This window comes from Mytilus trossulus, chromosome 13 (assembly GCF_036588685.1).
Source record: "Mytilus trossulus isolate FHL-02 chromosome 13, PNRI_Mtr1.1.1.hap1, whole genome shotgun sequence".
Lineage (NCBI taxonomy): Eukaryota > Metazoa > Mollusca > Bivalvia > Mytilida > Mytilidae > Mytilus > Mytilus trossulus.
Window position 1 is genome coordinate 44515878 of NC_086385.1, and position 19172 is coordinate 44535049.

General features: G+C 32.9%; 1 protein-coding gene across 2 annotated transcripts in view; it reads left to right on the top strand.

Moving 5' to 3' along the window:
* Window positions 1–19172, top strand: part of LOC134695450 (twitchin-like) — a 98286-nt gene that overhangs the window by 20470 nt on the left and 58644 nt on the right. For both annotated transcript variants that reach the window (XM_063556703.1, XM_063556702.1), the window contains exons 10-24: window positions 291–431; window positions 1221–1396; window positions 2846–2917; window positions 3362–3664; window positions 4185–4235; window positions 8863–9165; window positions 9700–10005; window positions 11467–11784; window positions 12111–12401; window positions 13086–13376; window positions 13797–14099; window positions 14745–15044; window positions 15589–15891; window positions 17128–17427; window positions 18515–18814. In XM_063556703.1, coding sequence (XP_063412773.1) covers window positions 291–431; window positions 1221–1396; window positions 2846–2917; window positions 3362–3664; window positions 4185–4235; window positions 8863–9165; window positions 9700–10005; window positions 11467–11784; window positions 12111–12401; window positions 13086–13376; window positions 13797–14099; window positions 14745–15044; window positions 15589–15891; window positions 17128–17427; window positions 18515–18814 — 3758 coding nt within the window. The remainder of the gene's footprint in view (window positions 1–290; window positions 432–1220; window positions 1397–2845; window positions 2918–3361; window positions 3665–4184; window positions 4236–8862; window positions 9166–9699; window positions 10006–11466; window positions 11785–12110; window positions 12402–13085; window positions 13377–13796; window positions 14100–14744; window positions 15045–15588; window positions 15892–17127; window positions 17428–18514; window positions 18815–19172) is intronic.

Consider the following 19172-nt stretch of genomic DNA (forward strand, 5'->3'; position numbering starts at 1 on the left):
CTAAAACATTTCCTTACTTTACTATAATAATAGATTAACTATTACTCTTACCCCTATTAATGTAAAGGGACACTTAAAGTAAAACAACGCCAGTTATATGGCTGAATATATTTTCAATTTTGAGTTTTTAAAAAGGTAATCATAGCTTTCAAATCAGAACATTAATATTGAGTAATATCTTAGAGGTGATATGATGTCATTAACAAATTAACATCTGCTGGGACTAAGACTAATAGTCCAAGACATTGCTGACAAATTTTAATTGTTTATGCAATTACCTTTATTTCCAGATTCACACAGAAAGACTTTGATGCTAAATATGGCTATTTACCAACGTTTATAAAGAAAATAGAAGATACTTCCATTCCAACAGGAAAAGATGGAAAGTTTGAATGCAGAGTGATGGGAATACCCGAACCAACAGTCACATGGTAAGCTGGGAATTATGGGATTAAATATCCAATTGGTTTTTATTGCCTCAGTGGTCATTTGGTAGGAAGTGCTGGATGTTCGATCACTGGCCATTTTAACCAAAGACTTGGTATTTGCTGTTTCTCCAGTAGGCATGCAGCATTTAGAAGTAATTGAATAGAATCTGGGAAACAACAAACTTTGACTATTCAGAGATAAATGTTAATTAAAAAAATTGAAAATATGTTTTAGAACTGTCAAAGAACCTAGTTTGATTGATTGTTGATGCTTAAGGACAGGTTTAGCAATGCCCACATTAACAGTGGTCAGTCTTAATTTGGAAAAAAATAAAGGACTCTTTCATGATGAAAATAAAGCAGTGAGGTTAGCCGGTATTATTGTGAAGATCTTATCATTGTTTTTTAAGGTGTAATAAATAAATTTGGTGTTTTTACTGTCTTCTGATTGGTTAAAATTATTAGTTTTATCTTCAATGTTGTCAGTTTTGATAGCGACACGCCCTTACGTTGTATATTCATACGCCAACACGCATGTATGTTGTTATTGTAAGTAACATAAAAAGTTCTTTGAGCCTTATTTTTTATAGAAATGTATTTATAATGAATGGCAATAATTTATTTTGATTTTATTGAACCATAAAACTAATTTTTGACTCTACACATTTTACATAATCAGATCGCGGATTATTCAATGTAAAGAGTCAAAAATTAGTTTTATGGTTCAATGAATTCAAAATAATAGCCATTCATTAAGTGAATATAGTTGAATACCTAATTATCTTATTTTAGGAAAAAAGACGGCAGAAATCTGACAAATGATGGTCATTACTTAATATCACAAGATGGTGGTACCTGTTACTTGACCATTAGGGGTGCTAAAGATCTTGACCAGGGGCTTTATACATGTATTGTTGCCAATGCTGCTGGAGAAAACACATGTACAGCTTACATGAAACTAACTGAAGGTAAATATTGCAATAAATAAACTTGTTATAGATACCAGGACTAAATTTTGTATTTTCACCAAATATATTTTTAGTAAGATCTAAATAATAAAATAATAAAAATTGTTTATCGGGTCAAGATCTATCTGCCCTGAAATTTTCAGATGAATCAGACAACCTGTTGTTGGGTTGCTGCCCCTGAATAGGTTATTTTAAGGAAATTTTGCTGTTTTAGGTTATTATCTTGAATATTATTATAGATAGAGATATAAACTGTAAACAGCAATAATGTACAGCAAAGTAAGACCCAAAATGGTCAATTGACCCCTAAGGAGTTATTGCCCTTTATATAGTCATTTTTTTTAACAATTTTCACAAAATTTTACTAACATTTTCCACTGTAACTACTGGGCCAAGTTCATTATAGATAGAGATCATTGTAAGCAGCAAGAATGTTCAGTAAAGTAAGATTTACAAACACATCACCATCACCAAACCGTAATTTTGTCTTGGATCCATCTGTGTTCTTTGTTTAGTATTCACATAGACCAAGGTGAGCGACACCGGCTCTTTAGAGCCTCTAGTTTGTTATTATCTTGAATATTATTATAAATAGAGTTTAAAATGTAAAGAGCAATAATGTTCAGTAAAATAAGATCTATAAATAAGTCAACATGACCAAAATTGTCAATTGACCCCTTAAGGAGTTATTGCCCTTTATAGTAAATTTTTTACATTTTTCATAAATTGTTTCTACTGTAATTACTGGACCAAGTTCATTATAGATAGAGATAATTGTAGCAACAAGAGTGTTCAGTAAAATAAGATCTACATACACATCACCATCACCAAAACACTATTTTGTCATGAATTTATCTGTGTCCATTGTTTAATAAGCACATCACATAGACCAAGGTGAGCAACACAGGCACTTGAGAGCCTCTAGTTTAAAATGACATTTTGTTTCATTTTGCAAGGAGATTATGTGACCCAAATTTTATAAAACTGTAAATAGCGCATTTTTTTTAATAATTTTGATAAACATGCAGCCAAAAATGACGTTTTTTTCCTCTATTCATGAACATTTGATCAATAGGAGTTATTTTTCAATAAAAATTGCATAATTTTTAATGATACTTATAAAATGCAGAAATTACCGATTATTTAACAGAAACCAATTTGTGTTTATATTTTAAAACAAAGTAGTTATGTCTTTCTTTCGAAAAAGAAAATACGGCCACAAATCTGAATTTTGAGCAAATATCCAAAATTTCGACCTCATTTTACTCAAGAAGTAGCATATAAAAGTATATTATTTATTACATAATTGATTTAAACAGGTAAAACATAGCCTATATGCAAATTTTCATCAACTTGTAAATACAGGTTCAAAACTGTATTGTATGCCCTTAAATGCTGATATTGCATTCATAAAACATGATCAATTTATGTGATTTTTTTAATTTTTAGCTTTGAAACCAGGAGAACATTTTGATAGGGAGTCATCTCTTACACCACTTATAAGAAAAGCAACAGGAGAAGGTTAGTCTATTTATAAATATTGAAATTTGGGTAGTCTATCTTTTTCCAAATGGTATTAATCAAACCAGGTATACATATGTGCATGCAGGCAATGAATTAACTTTCTTTGATTAAGATGGATTATCCATGTATGTATTAAAAATAATGCAATGATTACAAGATATTAACTGTATGAATATATTTCAAAAACATTGAAGTCCATATCTAAAAGTTAGGCTATATAACACAATCTGGAACAACACAAGTGACAGGTTCAACTTTACTCTGAATTCATGAAAATCTTAAAAAACTATCCTCTTCTCTGTCCATCAGTTTGTCCAACATGCATTCTCAAACATAAGTGAAAAATGATATATTTTGATAATTTCTGATAATTTAAAGGTTGTGTGTCTTGTGTACACCCATACCATTCCTTTCTTTACAATTGGACATTTTTATTTTCAGTTCCAACAATGCCATATGAAAAACCAACCATTAGCGATATTAGACCAGAATCCACCAGGTTGACATGGCAACCAGTATTGACATCTGCTCTCTCACCTGACAGCAAAAATATCAAATACCTCATTGAAGGGAGAGAACTGCCTGATGCTGATTGGAGGAAATTGGCCTCTGGTATCCATGGAAACACTCATCTGCTGAGAAACCTCAGACCACAGAGAGACTATGATTTCCGAGTGAGAGCTGAGAACCAGTTTGGGGTCAGTGATGCCACGACACCAGCCATGTTAGAAAGACCAAGAACAGGTATAAATAACACTAAGCTTTTTCTTGTAATTTTCATGAAAATTAAAGTACTAATAAAAGGAAAGATCATCTGAGACTGAGTGGTTTAAGTATAGATCAAAAACAAATGAACAGCACTTGCATTGGGCGGATCCAGTGGGTTCCGGGGGTTGGAACCCCCCTTATTTTGGCCGATCAATGCATTTGAATGGGGACATATAGCTGGAACCCCCCCTTTGTTCTGGGTTGGGAACCCCCTTTTTAAAATGGCTGGATCGCCTCCTGACTTGTATTGTGTTTCCTTATCTCAATTTCACAGTAAGCTTAAATCTTACAAGTCAATGATAGTTCAAGATGGCCTATAGCACCCTTCATTGAAATGTCCAAATGGCCTTTAGTATCAGATTAATCTGTACGCTAAATAATTAATACGACACCTTTTATAAAATCCTCACAATAGTTTCTAAATTTTTCAGTTATGGTCTTAATTTCATCGTAGAATAAAAAAATTCTTCCACTGCTATTTCTTGTTTTATTTCAGAAGTTGATGACTTTGCTGACAGCATGAAATCAAAGGTACCCCAGTTTAGGAGTAAGTAACATTCCAATATATCTACATACTGAGTGGCAGATTTATTTTTTCAGCTATCTTCTTTGGATATTTATATTTTGATTTTTACCGATTAGATTTAAGCATAACTAACATATTTAAAAAGAGACAGGAACCTAGCAGCACAATATAAACATAAAGCAAGATCTAATATTTCAACATGATTTAATTATTTATTGAAAAAGGTATGCCACAGCAATTGGTAATGTGTTGAAGTTTCCTCAAAATAAATATACAATTTAAGAAAATTGTTAAAAAAATGGTTGTCAAATTTGATTATTGCCAGTCTATTTTTTTTAAGCAGGATTTTACATTGAATTTAATATTTCCATGTTGGGTTAAAATACCTTTTAAACTACCAGTCTATGGAAGAAGCGTATCGATAAAAACTTTTCTTATATCAATGAGCGATATTGTCTAATATCAATTGTAAACATGCAGACATTTCATGCGGAAAATGTTGTTTTTGGCAACGAAAAATTAAGTAAATACTAACTTTTAAACTTATTGTTCAAATTTAAACAACAATTGAGTCTAAATATACATTCAGAAGTTAGCTAAACGCTAACGTTTATGTCCATGTAAAATTTGAAGTGCTGTGTTTTTCTTATATACATATATAAGCAATGCGATACTTTTAAAATATCAATGCGATATTTTTAAAATATCATAGCGGTGTTTTTGTTATATCAATATTAGCACTTATTAGTATCAATATTTGACTGCTGTACCCATATTTTTACAATTTTACCCATTATGTCTGTTTTGTTTACGCAACGTTGTAAATATGACAGAATTTGATGAGACTGTCATACACGTGAGAGGTTAAGCGCTATAAAACCAGGTTCAATCCACCATTTTCAAAATGTAAAAATGCCAGTACCAATGTGGTTTAATAAACAATATCGTAATCAAATAGCTATCAAATTATTGTTCACATACTATATAACATTAAGTTTTAGCAATTTTATAATGAACGCATCGAAATAATATATATCTGATATGCTCGCAATGCATGCATGTAAGACTTTCTTTATTGATAAAAATGAAACTAACTTGCTATAAAGATGAATCATACTGTTCTCGTTCAGATTGATTCGACAAAATCTGACCTGTACTTTTGAATCTCCTTTTTTTATACAAATTAGACCGTTGGTTTTCCTGTTTGAATGGTTTAACACTAGTATTTTTTTTTTGTTCCTATATAGCGTGGTGCTTGCTGTGAGCCAAGGCTCCGTGTTTAAGGCCCTACTTTGATCTATAATTGTTTACTTGAAACAAATCATTATACTTTGTGGAAAGTTGTCTCATTCGAACTCATGCACCATCTTCTTATATCTATAAATCTTTAAAATATCCCTTTATAAATAACTGCTCTCTAGACCTCCAAAAACGTCATTTGGGTGCTGAATCTTTTGTACAGTGCAATATAAACTAGTACACTTCTTAATCTTTAACGGTAACGACAGTTATGATGGTACAAGAACGATTACGTCAATAAAAATACCAAATAAACAGCACTGAAAGATCAAAATTTATAATTCTAGTATGACGTCGATTTGTGAACAACACTGTGACAAAATTCTCGATAGATCTAAACTTAGCGCAGACTCAGAGGTATACATAATAATTGCTGTTATGTACAATATACTTTCCGCGTAAATATACATGCATTGGAACCTATTTGCAGACCCTTTGCCGATTTTATTGTTTTAAAATGTGCAATTAAAAAAAAAATAACTATTATTCTTATTTGGATGCATAATAAAAAGAAGTAATGCAGACTCGGACTTCTCTTGAACTGAATTTTAATGTGCGTATTGTTATGCGTTTACTTTTCTACATTGGTTAGAGGTATAGGGGAGGGTTGAGATCTCACAAACATGTTTAACCCGCCGCATTTTTGCGCCTGTCCCAAGTCAGGAGCCTCTTGCCTTTGTTAGTCTTGTATTATTTTAATTTTAGTTTCTTGTGGACAATTTGGAAATTAGTATGGCGTTCATAATCACTGAACTAGTATATATTTGTTTAGGGGCCAGCTGAAGGACGCCTCCGGGTGCAGGAATTTCTCGCTACATTGAAGACCTGTTGGTGACCTTCTGCTGTTGTTTTTTTAAATGGTCGGGTTGTTGTCTCTTTGACACATTCCCCATTTCCATTCTCAATTTTACTTGTAAGAGCTCGGAGAATTATTTCTAAAATATAGAAAATACGTATACACATTTGGATTCGAGCGTCACTGATGAGTCTTTTGTAGACGAAACGCGCGTTTGGCGTTTACATCTTATCTATTTGTTTTCTAAACAAATTTTTTAGCATTCATTGTAGAAATGAATTTATAACAAGCGATACGGATTGTTATTTTGCACTAAGAAATGTAAGCGTATTTATATGATCGGTTACTAGTCAAAAACTAAGGTCAAATCTCTGGTAACAATACAGCGAATGTCCTCGCGGTTGTCGCGATGTAAAAACATTAACGGTACCAATTTTCCTGCACCAGATGCGCATTTCGACAATACACGTCTCTTCAGCGATGCTCGTAGCCAAAATATTTGAAATCCAAAGCTTATATAAAAGATGAAGAGCTATAATCCAAAAGGTTCAAAAAGTATAGCCAAATCCGTGAAAGGAATCAGAGCTTTGCATGAGGGAGATACATTCCATAATTTATAATAATTTCTAAAAATTTGCTACCGAAAATTTAAATAACACAAAAAAATCCGTATTTACATGCCAGTACCAGTACCAAGGTACTGGCTACTAGGCTGGTGATATCCCCGGGAACTAACCGTCCACCAACAAAAACATCGACCCAGTGGAAGTAATAACATTAACGGTCCCAATTTTCATGCACTAGATGCGCATTTCGACAATACAGTGTCTTTGAAGTGATGCTCGTTGCCAAAATATTTGAAATCCAAAGCTTATATAAAAGAGGGAGAGCTATAATCCAAGGTCCAAAATATATAGCTAAATTTGTAAATAAGCGTACATGGTGATAATAAATACAGTTTCTGTTTCACAAGATTTTTGATTTTCGTTCGATCTGAAGTTGTTCAATTTATAGTCTGAGGCTACTCAGTTGGTATCTTCAAAGATCGGGACAACAGCATTTGTACATTTTAATTTGTTTGGAATATTTATTTTACCATTTGAATATTCATTGCTGTATTGAATTGGATTGTTTGAATGAATGTTTTTTTTCTTTTAAGTAATGATTTTTTTTAATTTCGATGTTACCCATGTGGATAGGCTATAGGAGTGTGACCTCAAGGGCGGATTCAGCCGTTTCTAAAAGGGGGGTTTCAAACCCAGGATAAAGGGTATCAACCATATATCCCCATTCAAATGCATTGATCGGCCAAAAAAGGGGGTTTCAACCCCCGCCCCCCTCCGGATTCGCCACTGGACCTTTATTAGAATCGAATAGGTCGGTAGACTATTTACAACCGCATTCAAATTCCGCCATTGCATCATCACTTCAAATATAATTTGTCGGTTAAAGCATGTGATTGCAAAACAATAGACTGAACAGGTTGTTAACACTTTCAAATATCAATAGGGTCAAGCAACATTTTAAAAATGAAAGATCGTTTAAGTGTTAATTTTGTTACAGAAACGAAATTTTAGTGGTATTTATCATCAAACATTAAGCCGGTCATGAAATAAGTTTGTGAATTATGTTTGCGGTTCTTTTGACATGCATTGTGACGTGTCATCGTATTAATTCTATATTAGAAAACTATAGCAGTTATATTAGAAAAGTATCACATTCATAAATTTTTGATATTAAAAAAATATCGCTATGATATAAGACAAATATCGCATTGATATTTTAAAATATAGCAGTATTTTTGACTTATAGGCGATTTTGGCTTATCCAACAATTTAATTCATTTCGATTGCATTCCACATAATTTGCTACATGACATTAATTGAATTTGTACATCTACAAAATGATAAATCGTGCATTTACGTCTCATTTATTCAACAATTCAATTTTCTCGTTTAAATACATCTTGCTTGGTATAACTTTAAAATAATTCATGGAAATTATACAGCAGACGTATGTCTTGTTAAACGTCAGCCTGTTTTAAGAAAAGAATCGTTACTTTATACAGAGAAATCTTCGTTCCTTCATAAAAATGTAAACATTCGTCTGAGATTTCCCACAATGCAACTCGTTGATATAAGACAATATCGCTCATTGATATAAGAAAAGTTTTTATCGTATCGCACCTTCCATAGACTGACTACTGTAAATTCAGAAATTAATGCGAGGTTTTTATTATTGCGAAAAATGCGACTGAGTTGTAAATGCAATAATTTAAACTCGCATTTTGAAATATTTTATATGAATTTAACAAGATTTTTCTCAAAATCGTAAAAATTAAAATCGCATTTAAGTCTAAAATGACAAAATCGCAATAATAAATGCACGCAATAATTTCTGAATTTACACTATATGTGTGACCTTAAAACTTCTTGGTCATAGGTAGCCAAATATGGCACTATAAATAGATACTGTGAGTTTGATAAAATAGCAACTTTTTGTTAAATAGGGAAAACATTTTTTTTAACTCATTTATACATATTTGATTTGTAGGACCTCCAGAACTTCCAAAATCCAAACCATTGATAGCTGACTTTGGAACAGATTCAGTCAAGTTGGCATGGCAACCAGCTTATGTACCCCCTGCAATAAAGACTGCACCTCCAGTGTCATACCGACTGGAAGCCCAAGAATTACCAGCCACTGATTGGCTGCCTCTAAGTAGCAGACTAACAGACACCAGTCATTATTTATCAGACCTCCTATCGGACAGGGACTACAATATTAGGGTCCGTGCTGAGAATAAATATGGTCTCAGTGAACCTACAGACTCTATTTGGATTCCAAGGGCAAAAGGTAAGCTATGATATTGTTATGAAATATTCTTCTAAAATAAATTTTTATGCTACAGTTAATCTTCTGTAAATCAGCCAAATTGAGTGGACACTTCTTTAGTCAATTCTATTTAACTTCACAGTGCTTCTTTTTCACAATTTTGTCTCATATGTGATGTGTTTATATAAGAATAAAATATGAGTTTTACATGTTTGCAACAATTTTTATTGATTGTATTTTTCTCTCACAAAAATTAGTTGGTTGAAAGACAGTTATTATCACATGGTTGTCAAATTTTGAATGTAACAATGTTTTTTTTCACATGATGAAGAAATAAATGTACCTGGTGAGTTAAAGGATTTTGAATTCAAATAAATTGAATAAATGAACTAGAGGCATTCTACAATCACATTCATTAAAGACTTATAATACTCCATATAAACATTTCCTCTCAAAATTCAAGCAATTTCAAGATCACTAAATTTAATAATTATTTATTCAAACAGACAAAAATTTGGATCCGTCATTATTTCATTTTGCATTTTTCAATTTAAGCTTTCCCAGGTGTCCCCATTTCAAGACCAGAGATAACAGAAATTGAACCACACATGGTCAAATTACGATGGGAACGAGTTGACGTGCCATCATTCTCAGCCAATGACAAAGACCTAATGTACATGATAGAAATGCAGGCGCCACCTGTCAGGGACTGGTCCACTGTTGCAAGAGACATACCAGGAACGGTCTATGTTGTGTCAGACTTAGAACCAGGCCAGGACTATAAATTTAGGGTCAGGGCCCGTACTCCGTTGGGTAAGATGTCTGAGCCTTCACCAGTGACATCAGTATACAGAACTATTGGTAAGTTAAGAGTTGAAAATGGTCATTTATATGTTAATCTTATTTTAAGGTGTCAGCATTATCTAGGTTTTTAAAAAGTTTTAACTTTCTCAAATAAAAATTTCTAGGTTTAGAAATATAGATTTTATCACTGCAACAAGAGTGTTACAATATTTCTGCACTCCTGACAGTTAAATTTTAATATTTACAGCACGAGGCATAGTGGCCTTTTTAAAGAATTAAAATTTAACTGTTGAGAGTGGAGAAATATCGTAATACATGATCAGTTATAGTGGTGGAATCTGTTTCTCTAATTATTTTTATCCATCCTTTTCATAGATTTGAGGAAAGTTGTGTACTTTTTTAATGACGTCATCAGACATTGTCCGCTTTTTTCATGACGTAACAACAGGAAAATTCAGAAGAAAACAAAAAAAATTTAAAGACACAATTAAATTTTGATCAATCATTTGCTAAGAACAGATTTTTCACTAGTGAGGAGAAACATTTTTCCCAACTGATTAAAAAATGTGAAAATAGCGCGAAAATTAGAGAAATAACATTTTCCATTTTGAATTGCTGAAATGTAAAATAAAGAGATTCAGGATGAGAATTTGGTAAACATTTTTCTTCCTTCAGTATGCCATGAATTTGTTTTTAAAAAAAAATAGAGCAATTGCTGAGAAGAAAATTTGTATAAATGGTAACTGTACAAAAATTTTTGGGTCAAAATTTAAACAAACTGTGATACATGAAAGATGAAAATGTTGTTTTTGATACAGATAATAAAATTTGAGACTCCTGAATTTCTGTCAACGAAAAATCTTATGATAAGCATTGAAGTTATACTATAGTATTTATGATAACAATTACTTTATATCTTGTTAGATTTTTTGTGATGTTGACCGGTAAAAGGAGTAGGTCCGGTAAGGGCCAATTTTGGCCTCAAATTTCAGGTTAAGTGTCTATTTCAATTGATTTGATTTGTTTTTGTGAAAGTTTTTAACTGATTTAGTAATTAACAACGCTCCAATTCAAGCTTAAATATGAAAAATCTAGCAAATATGCCAAAAAACGTCACTTTTCAGATTGTTTTGGACAAAAATGAAAGTGGCCACATCCGTGTTCATCCTCAACCTTTATATATGTTATGTATGATTATTAAATACAATTTACATTTCAATATTATGAATGAACACGAATGTGGCCACTTTCATTTCAGACGGAAACCGTATAAAATTTAACTAAAATGCTAAAATTGTGAAGATTTCAGTAATTTAGCATGACTTAATGATGCTAGTACCCAATATATGTACACTGTATTGTCAAAAACAGCCTATATTTATGTAGCAGAAGCATTCTTCTTTCCAATAAATAGCTAAAAGATAACAATTTCATAATTTTGTAAAACTGCTATATTTTGTGGCCAAAAAGGGGTCTAACTGAACCTACTCCTTTATACCATGCATAATTATATTTCAGCAACTTCAAGGGCACCAATTGACTCATTTGAACTTGAAGACCAGGATGTTGACTTTGACGGAATACGTTTGAAATGGAACAGAGTAGAAATACCACCCTACGGTGCTGACGAACAACCTCTTCTCTATATGATCGAGATGAATGAACCACCATTGGATGAGTGGCGTCCAATCGTAAGTGGGCTACCAACTACCAGATATAGAGTGACGGACCTTATACCAGATAGAGACTATCATTTCAGGGTCCGAGCTCTCAGCTCTTATGGAGTTAGTCCACCATCATACACATTACCAGTTTCTTATCGTAGACCTCTACCAGGTAAATTAATAAGTGGTACAATTTTTTTCTATAACTTTTAATTTTTTTATTGGCTTTATGATTCCCATTTTATTTTATATGCTTGAAAGCTCTCTATAGAAAAAGGGTGTTTGTTATAGTATTTTAAAAAAAAATATTTCTTTTATTTACTAATAGCCAGTCATAATGTTTGTGTTTCTAAAAAAAACAAAACATGTTTGTTTGTAAATATCACATTCTACATCTTTTTGTAAATGTTGATGTTTCGATTATAGCAATTTTTTTTCCTCACTATCACCTAACTAATTAACATTTTGTACCTGACTAAGATTTTTTTTTCCCCATAGGTCCAAACCGTGTTTTGTCAGAATATCCACAGATTGTGTATGATGAAAGTGATGCACTACAGTTGGCATGGCAACCACCAAAGATCAGCAGTCATGAGCCAATCAGATACAGAGTTGAGCTTCAAGCTCCACCCAGTTTGGCATGGAAACCATTGGCTACTGGTATCCCTGACACTAGATATCCAATCAGAGGACTTGGACCCAGCAGGGACTACATGTTCAGAGTTGTTCCAGAAACCAGAGCAGGAACCTTGGAACCCTTGCCTCCAGTGTCTCTCACCTCCCTGCCAGGTATGTGGACTATATTCAGAAGAAAATGAGTCAGATTAACTTTTGAATACATGACTTCAAGGACGATTCTTCAATATATAAAGGAATTTAAGGTCTCAATGTTAATTTTACTTCCTGCGGCACTGTTCTACTTTTCTGTGTTATGAGCATGTACTTTTATCCTTGACAAAATTCTCTACTGTGCCTGTCATATGCAGTTTTCCATGTTTGAAGGCAAAATAACAAATACTTGTATGAAATTGGTATTTTGCCATACAGTACATTGTCCTTTTTGTGTATCCTTTAAACTAAAAATGTAGAATCTTTAAAACTGCAAACCAACTTATTTTCGCGACTTTCGCGAGTAGAAAATTAACACGAATTTAAATCATCGAGAATATGTCAAACTTAGATCATTCCTTATTAAACTATACCCAGAAATAAGAAAATCGCGAAATTAAAAAGCCTTAAAATAGTTTACAAATAGTAAAATGCAAAATAAAGTATCTGCGAAAATAAGTTGGTTTACAGTAATCAAGAAACAAGTTCTGCATACTTTTTATAAGAAATCTGAAATTATTTATATAACTAGTGCTATTGTTTAAAAAAAAAAAAAATATTGTGTTTATCTGAAGAATTGAACATTATCTTTATGCATGATCTGTTTTGAAATCCTTTGACATGAGTTGTCTCCCATCCTTTCAGCTCCTAGAACTTTCCTTCCCAGTCGACCAGAAATCCTTGATTACAAACCAGACTCTTTCATGTTGTCATGGAGACGACCTTATGTTGACACACACTTACCTGTTATGTACCGTATTGAAATGCAAGAACCTCCCAGTGTGGATTGGCGCCCTCTTGTGTCAGATGTTGCAGATACCAGATATCATGTGACAGGGTTACAACCCAGCAGAGATTATAGTTTCAGAATTGTTCCTTACTCAGGTTCTGATTACTGGGAACCACTGCCACCTGTTACACTTACCTCTATGCCAAGTAAGATCCCTGTCTATAGTGAACAAACTTCTCCCAGCAGAGGTTTTCATATGCACTTTGAAAATGAAAAATGAAAGGACTAAATTGTCAGAAATTTACAAATTGATTTTCTTATATTTTTGTCAGGAATAGAATATTAAGAATAGACAAATTTAGACAGACATCAGATGTATTCAAATACTAAGACAAAATCATTTCAGCAAAATAAATTTTTAATGGTTATGGTATCAACTTACCTTTTGAAAAGTAGACTGTAAAGTTTACCCTCTGAAATCAAGTTTAAAGAACTTTTAAATTGAAATTGTGGTTTTACAAATTGAAACTGTGATTACTAAGTCTTATTAGGATATACATGTAACAAAAGAAATTTGTAAGACCAACACATATATTTCTATTATTTATATAATATATATCTTGCAGTAAAACCAAGGTTCAGACCACATGAACCAACTATTACTCCCTTCGGAGATGACTCAATCAAGTTGTCATGGAAACCAGCAGATATCCCAATGTACCAAAGGACGCCAGTACCAATACGTTACATCGTTGACATGAGGACACTCCCAAGCTACGACTGGACCCCACTTACACGTAACATCTTGGACACATCGTACATTGTGAAGGGGCTGAGTCCACTGAAAGAGTATCAGTTTCGTGTTAGACCTCAGACTGACTATGGCATTGGGGAACCTACCATGCCTGTTACATTTTATAGGAAACCTGGTAAAGATTACAATCTGAATCAGTAAAAGTTTAAACAAACTAAGGAATAGGGAAATATTGTATTGTATCTTAAGATTTGCAAGGGTAAATTGTAGATTTAATATGACAAACTGGAATAATTATATTGTATATGATATTGCTTGCCATCAATTTTTTTTAATGAATTTGAAATAAAATCTTGCATTTGTTCATTTGGAAGTCGAAGTACCTGAAAGAAAAATATCTATAATTAAGCATTTATGTATATCTTGGTTGTTGTCTGCTCTATGGTTGGGTTGTTGTCGCTTTGACACATTCCCCATTTCCTTTCTCAATTTTAGCAAGTTTAATCGTAAGAATAACATGGCTAGAACAAATCTACCCACAGTTTTAGAAAAGTATTAAAAGTATAGACAAACTGTAACAGTATGACCTTGAAAGTTTGTTCTTGTAATAATAATAAAATTGTGCTTATCGTAGATTCTTCATTCTTCTTATTATCAGTGTCAGATTTTATAGTGAGAAAAATCAATGGTTTAAACCATCTTAAATTCAGATTTTAGATTATTTGTGAAACTTTCAAAATAACATATAAAAGGTCTTAAAATTACTTGACAAACACAAAGTGTCTATGATTTTGATAAACTAATTATTCATGCTTTACAGTGCCAATGCTTAGACGTGAGCCAATTATTTCGAACATCTATGGTGATTCTGTTTTGTTGTCATGGCAACCTGCAGAGATTCAAGGTGACTTCAAATTTCCACCAAAGGTGACTTACAGCATAGAGCTGCAAGACAGGCCAGGAGTCGGTCCATGGACTCCATTTTTGACTGGTATCACTGGAACAAATTACCAAGTGACTGGACTAAGACCTGATAGGGAGTATTTTTTCAGGGTCAGAGGTCACGTTGGTGATGTTTTCGGTGAACCATCAGCACCCGTGTACTTGACACACAGAGCTGGTAATTATTAGGATTTTCATATGTAAATATGAATTACTGTAGATTAAACACCAATTCAGTAACACCTGATTTCAAGGTCAACATTATTCCACAAAAGTTTGTCTTGTTCTGCTGTAGAAATACTTATGGAGTTTTAACCTCATTTTTTTTAATGCGAAAGATACCAGAGACACATTCAAATTTACAAGTCGAAAGAAAACTGGCAAATGGACAAAAATTGAAAAAGACAAAAAAAGTCTTATAAGGTCTGTTTTCTCTGGTCTCATTAACGTGGGCTTTACATATACACTGCAATCAATTTATCAATATTTTCAATGTTTGACCTATAAACATATAGAAAAACCAACAATATGTGGGATAAATTTAGACACATTCAGAAGAACCAAGTTTTATTATATATTAGATAGAACCTAAACTAGTATTTTCAATATTTTCCTGTTTAATGTTTGTAGGACTTTCAAAGAGGCAGATGAACCTACCTTTAATACATGAGTGATAGACCTTAAAATATTTTTTTCAATATTTTCATGTTTCATGTTTTTAGGACCACCAAAGATGCCAAATGAACAGCCCTACATATCAGAAATGAATCCTAACTCTGTCCATCTACAATGGCGAGCTGTTCAGTTACCATCAAAGATAACAGACTATGCTCCTGTCACCTACCGACTAGAAGTCCAGGAGCTCCCTCGATCTGATTGGGTAATCCTGGTCGATGGTATACCACACACTGACTTCCATGTGACAAACCTACATCCCGATCGGGAGTATAACTTCCGTGTCAGAGCCATTAACAAGTATGGTTATAGTGAGCCTACACCATTGGTACAAATCAGAAGGCGTGCTGGTAGGTGTTCTTTCATCTTGGAGGCCCCTCATGGGGGGGTCCTAGTAATCACATAATCACCATTTTTTTGCCAATATAATCACATAATCATTAAATATTTGCTTATCTTTAGTAATCAAATAATCATAAACTAAAAATACAGTCCTAGGTAATCAAATAATCATGAAATATTTGGCTTAATAATCAAATAATCATTAAAAATACGGCCAAGTAATCACATAATCAAAAACCCCATGAGGGCCCTCATCTTGTGCAACATACAACTGTTGACTGTTTTCTTTTATTGTTGATGTGTTCTTGTCCTGAACATGCATAAAATATTTGCCACCAGACATCAAGCAACCAACAATAAATAATCTATTAATATTTTATTTCATACCATATCGAAGGTTACTGTTTACTGTGGATTCATTTATTTTCGTGGGTATCAATTTTCATGGATTGATGGAAACTTCTATTTTAGTGGATATTTGATTTCGTGGTCTTGCCAATATCTATATAAAAAATCAATTGAAAAGTTGTTATTCGTTGAACATTTGAATTTGTGGTTCACCTGTACCTATGAAACCCACAAAAATTTATATCCAAGGAATATTAAAGAATCCACAGTATTTGTGTTTTCTGACACCTTACATAACATATTGTTTTGATTATGATTCATTGATGTTTGTTATCCATTGAGTACATATTCATAATGAGAACATAACACTAAAAGATCCATCCGGGATTTTCTCTAAATATGCCTCTAGGGTGGAACTAAAATTCTCAAAACAACAAAATGACAAAAATACTAAACATCAACAATTTCTTATGTTAGGACTTATTACAAAATCTAGTTTACACAGAATAAAAACAATTTGAAAAAATAAAATATTGGGAACACTGCATTATGGCTGTACGGTTACCTATAGTTGCTAATGTTTGTGTCATTTTGGTCTCTTGTGGACAGTTGTCTCATTGGCAATCATACTACATCTTCTTTTTTATATAAACTTCATTAAAACAGCAATAATACAATACAAAAGCAAATTAGACTTCAACACCAAATTCATGATTAATTTCATAAATTTTTTGATTGAAACAAAGTAAAACTTCCTCAAATTTCTTTGGACAGCTGCTTTTTCAGATAAATTTTCTTCAAAAAATAATAAGTCTATCAGCTTACAGGGGTATGCAAGGAATATGGGGTTGTAAATTGAATTAATAATACATGTCTCTCCATTCTAATTTTCTTAGTTCCACCAAGAATGCCTAAAGACGAACCAATGATCTATGACATTGGTCATGGCTCACTGATGTTGTCATGGAGACCAGCAGACGTCCCACACTACCTTAGCGAATCACCTGTGACCTACACAATCTATGTCCAGGAACCTCACTCAACAACATGGCGTCCATTATATCGTAGGATACCATACACCTCATACCATGTGACCAACCTAAATCCTGATCGGGACTACTGTTTCCGTGTACAGGCAGAAAATCAGTATGGTGTCAGTCAGCCAACTAACACAATCAGACTGACAAGATTGTCAGGTAAGTCATCACTTTACAGCAGTGACCTATTTTTTGCCCCTGCCATAGAGGTGGTGGCATTAAATTTTACACTTGTCTGTCTAATTTTTGTGGTCTCACTTTTACTGTTTTAGAGTTAGACCCCTTTACAAATAGAAAAATTCTGGAATTTTTGTTTCTGTTCAGCTATCTTCATTTTGCCTCAACAAAGTGTTATAAAACTTAATATACACGACACTTATAACCACCAAACTCAGATTAAATACATATTTGAGTAATGTCACTTTTACCTTCTTCAGTTATGTCCCTTTATAACTTGAAATGATATATAGTAAACCGACTTATTTTCGCGGATACCTTATTTCTCGTTTTACCCTTTGTAAACTATTTTGCAGCTATTTAATTTCGCTATTTTCTAATTTCTGGATAAAGTTAAATAAGGAAAGAGAGAGTTTTACATATTCGCGACGTTTTATATTGGCATTAATTTTCTACTCACGAAAGTCTCAAAAATAAATGGCTCGCGAAAATAAATCGCTCACAAAAATAAATCGCTCGCGAAAATAAGTTGGTTTTCAGTATATGCATGTGGAGGCACATTTCCCATTTATTTAACCTATCTATTAATGGTAGATTTTATCAAAAGTAATTTAGAAAAACTGATTGGCACTCATACAAGATCATCTGATTCTTATATTGATAGCCCTTGACATATGAATTGGTTTGGCACCTCTCTAATCTATGGTAAAGTCATTAGATACAAGCTGTCTCATTTACAACACCTAATGATATTTAAATGCATTATATGTTGTGAACTTCAATGCCTTGAAAAGATCTTAGTGAGGTTTTATAGAATGCTATATGTTGTGCAAATAAAATTTATGTTTTTCTTAAGTGGAGATTTCCATTCCTCATCTGTGATGTTAACCTTTGTGATTTCTTTTTCTGGGAATAGTTTAATTTTTGGAAGCCAGGCAATTTCATCCTTGGAAAAGTAACATAAAGAATTCAAGACAATATTTTTAAACTCTCTGTATTTACCATGTGTTTATCTTTACGTTTGTAGCATGGACAAATCATAATACTGTAAAATATTTCTTTTTTTTAGACTTCAGATCACCAATTGACATACCTGAAATTTCTGAGTTTGATGATACCAGATCATCTCTTATGTTGCGTTGGAAACCAAAACAAATGGCGCCATTTGCTGGCAAACCATTGAAATACCACATTGAGAGCTGGGAACCAGTCAAACGCACCTGGAGATCCCTAGCCAGGGACATACCAGATACAAGCTACCGTCTGACTGGGTTATCTCCAGAAAATGATTACATCCTTCGAGTAAGAGCACAGGCAGAAAGTGCACTGAGTGAACCTTCGTATCCAATATCTACAAGCAGATATAGAAGTGAGTGTGAATATTATTATAGTGTAAGAGGTTATACCGGTAGACAGAAAGTGCTTTGAGTGAACTTTCTACAAGTACGTATCAGGGTTTAGTGGAATTTTTATTATAAAGAAGGAAGGGTGATTTGAAGGGGATTTATACAACTTTCTGAAGATATTCTTGGCAATAATGATCTTAAATCAAAGAAAAGTTTTTTCAAGGTATTTTTCATCTAAAGATTTTCTGAAAGATAAACTTGGTCAAAATCCTATAGACATTTAAAAAGATTATTTCTTGTGGTTAGTCTATTTATAATACTGCAAATAATTTTGAAGGTTTATAAGCACCATTCCAGATTTAAACTACCGGTATGTGAATT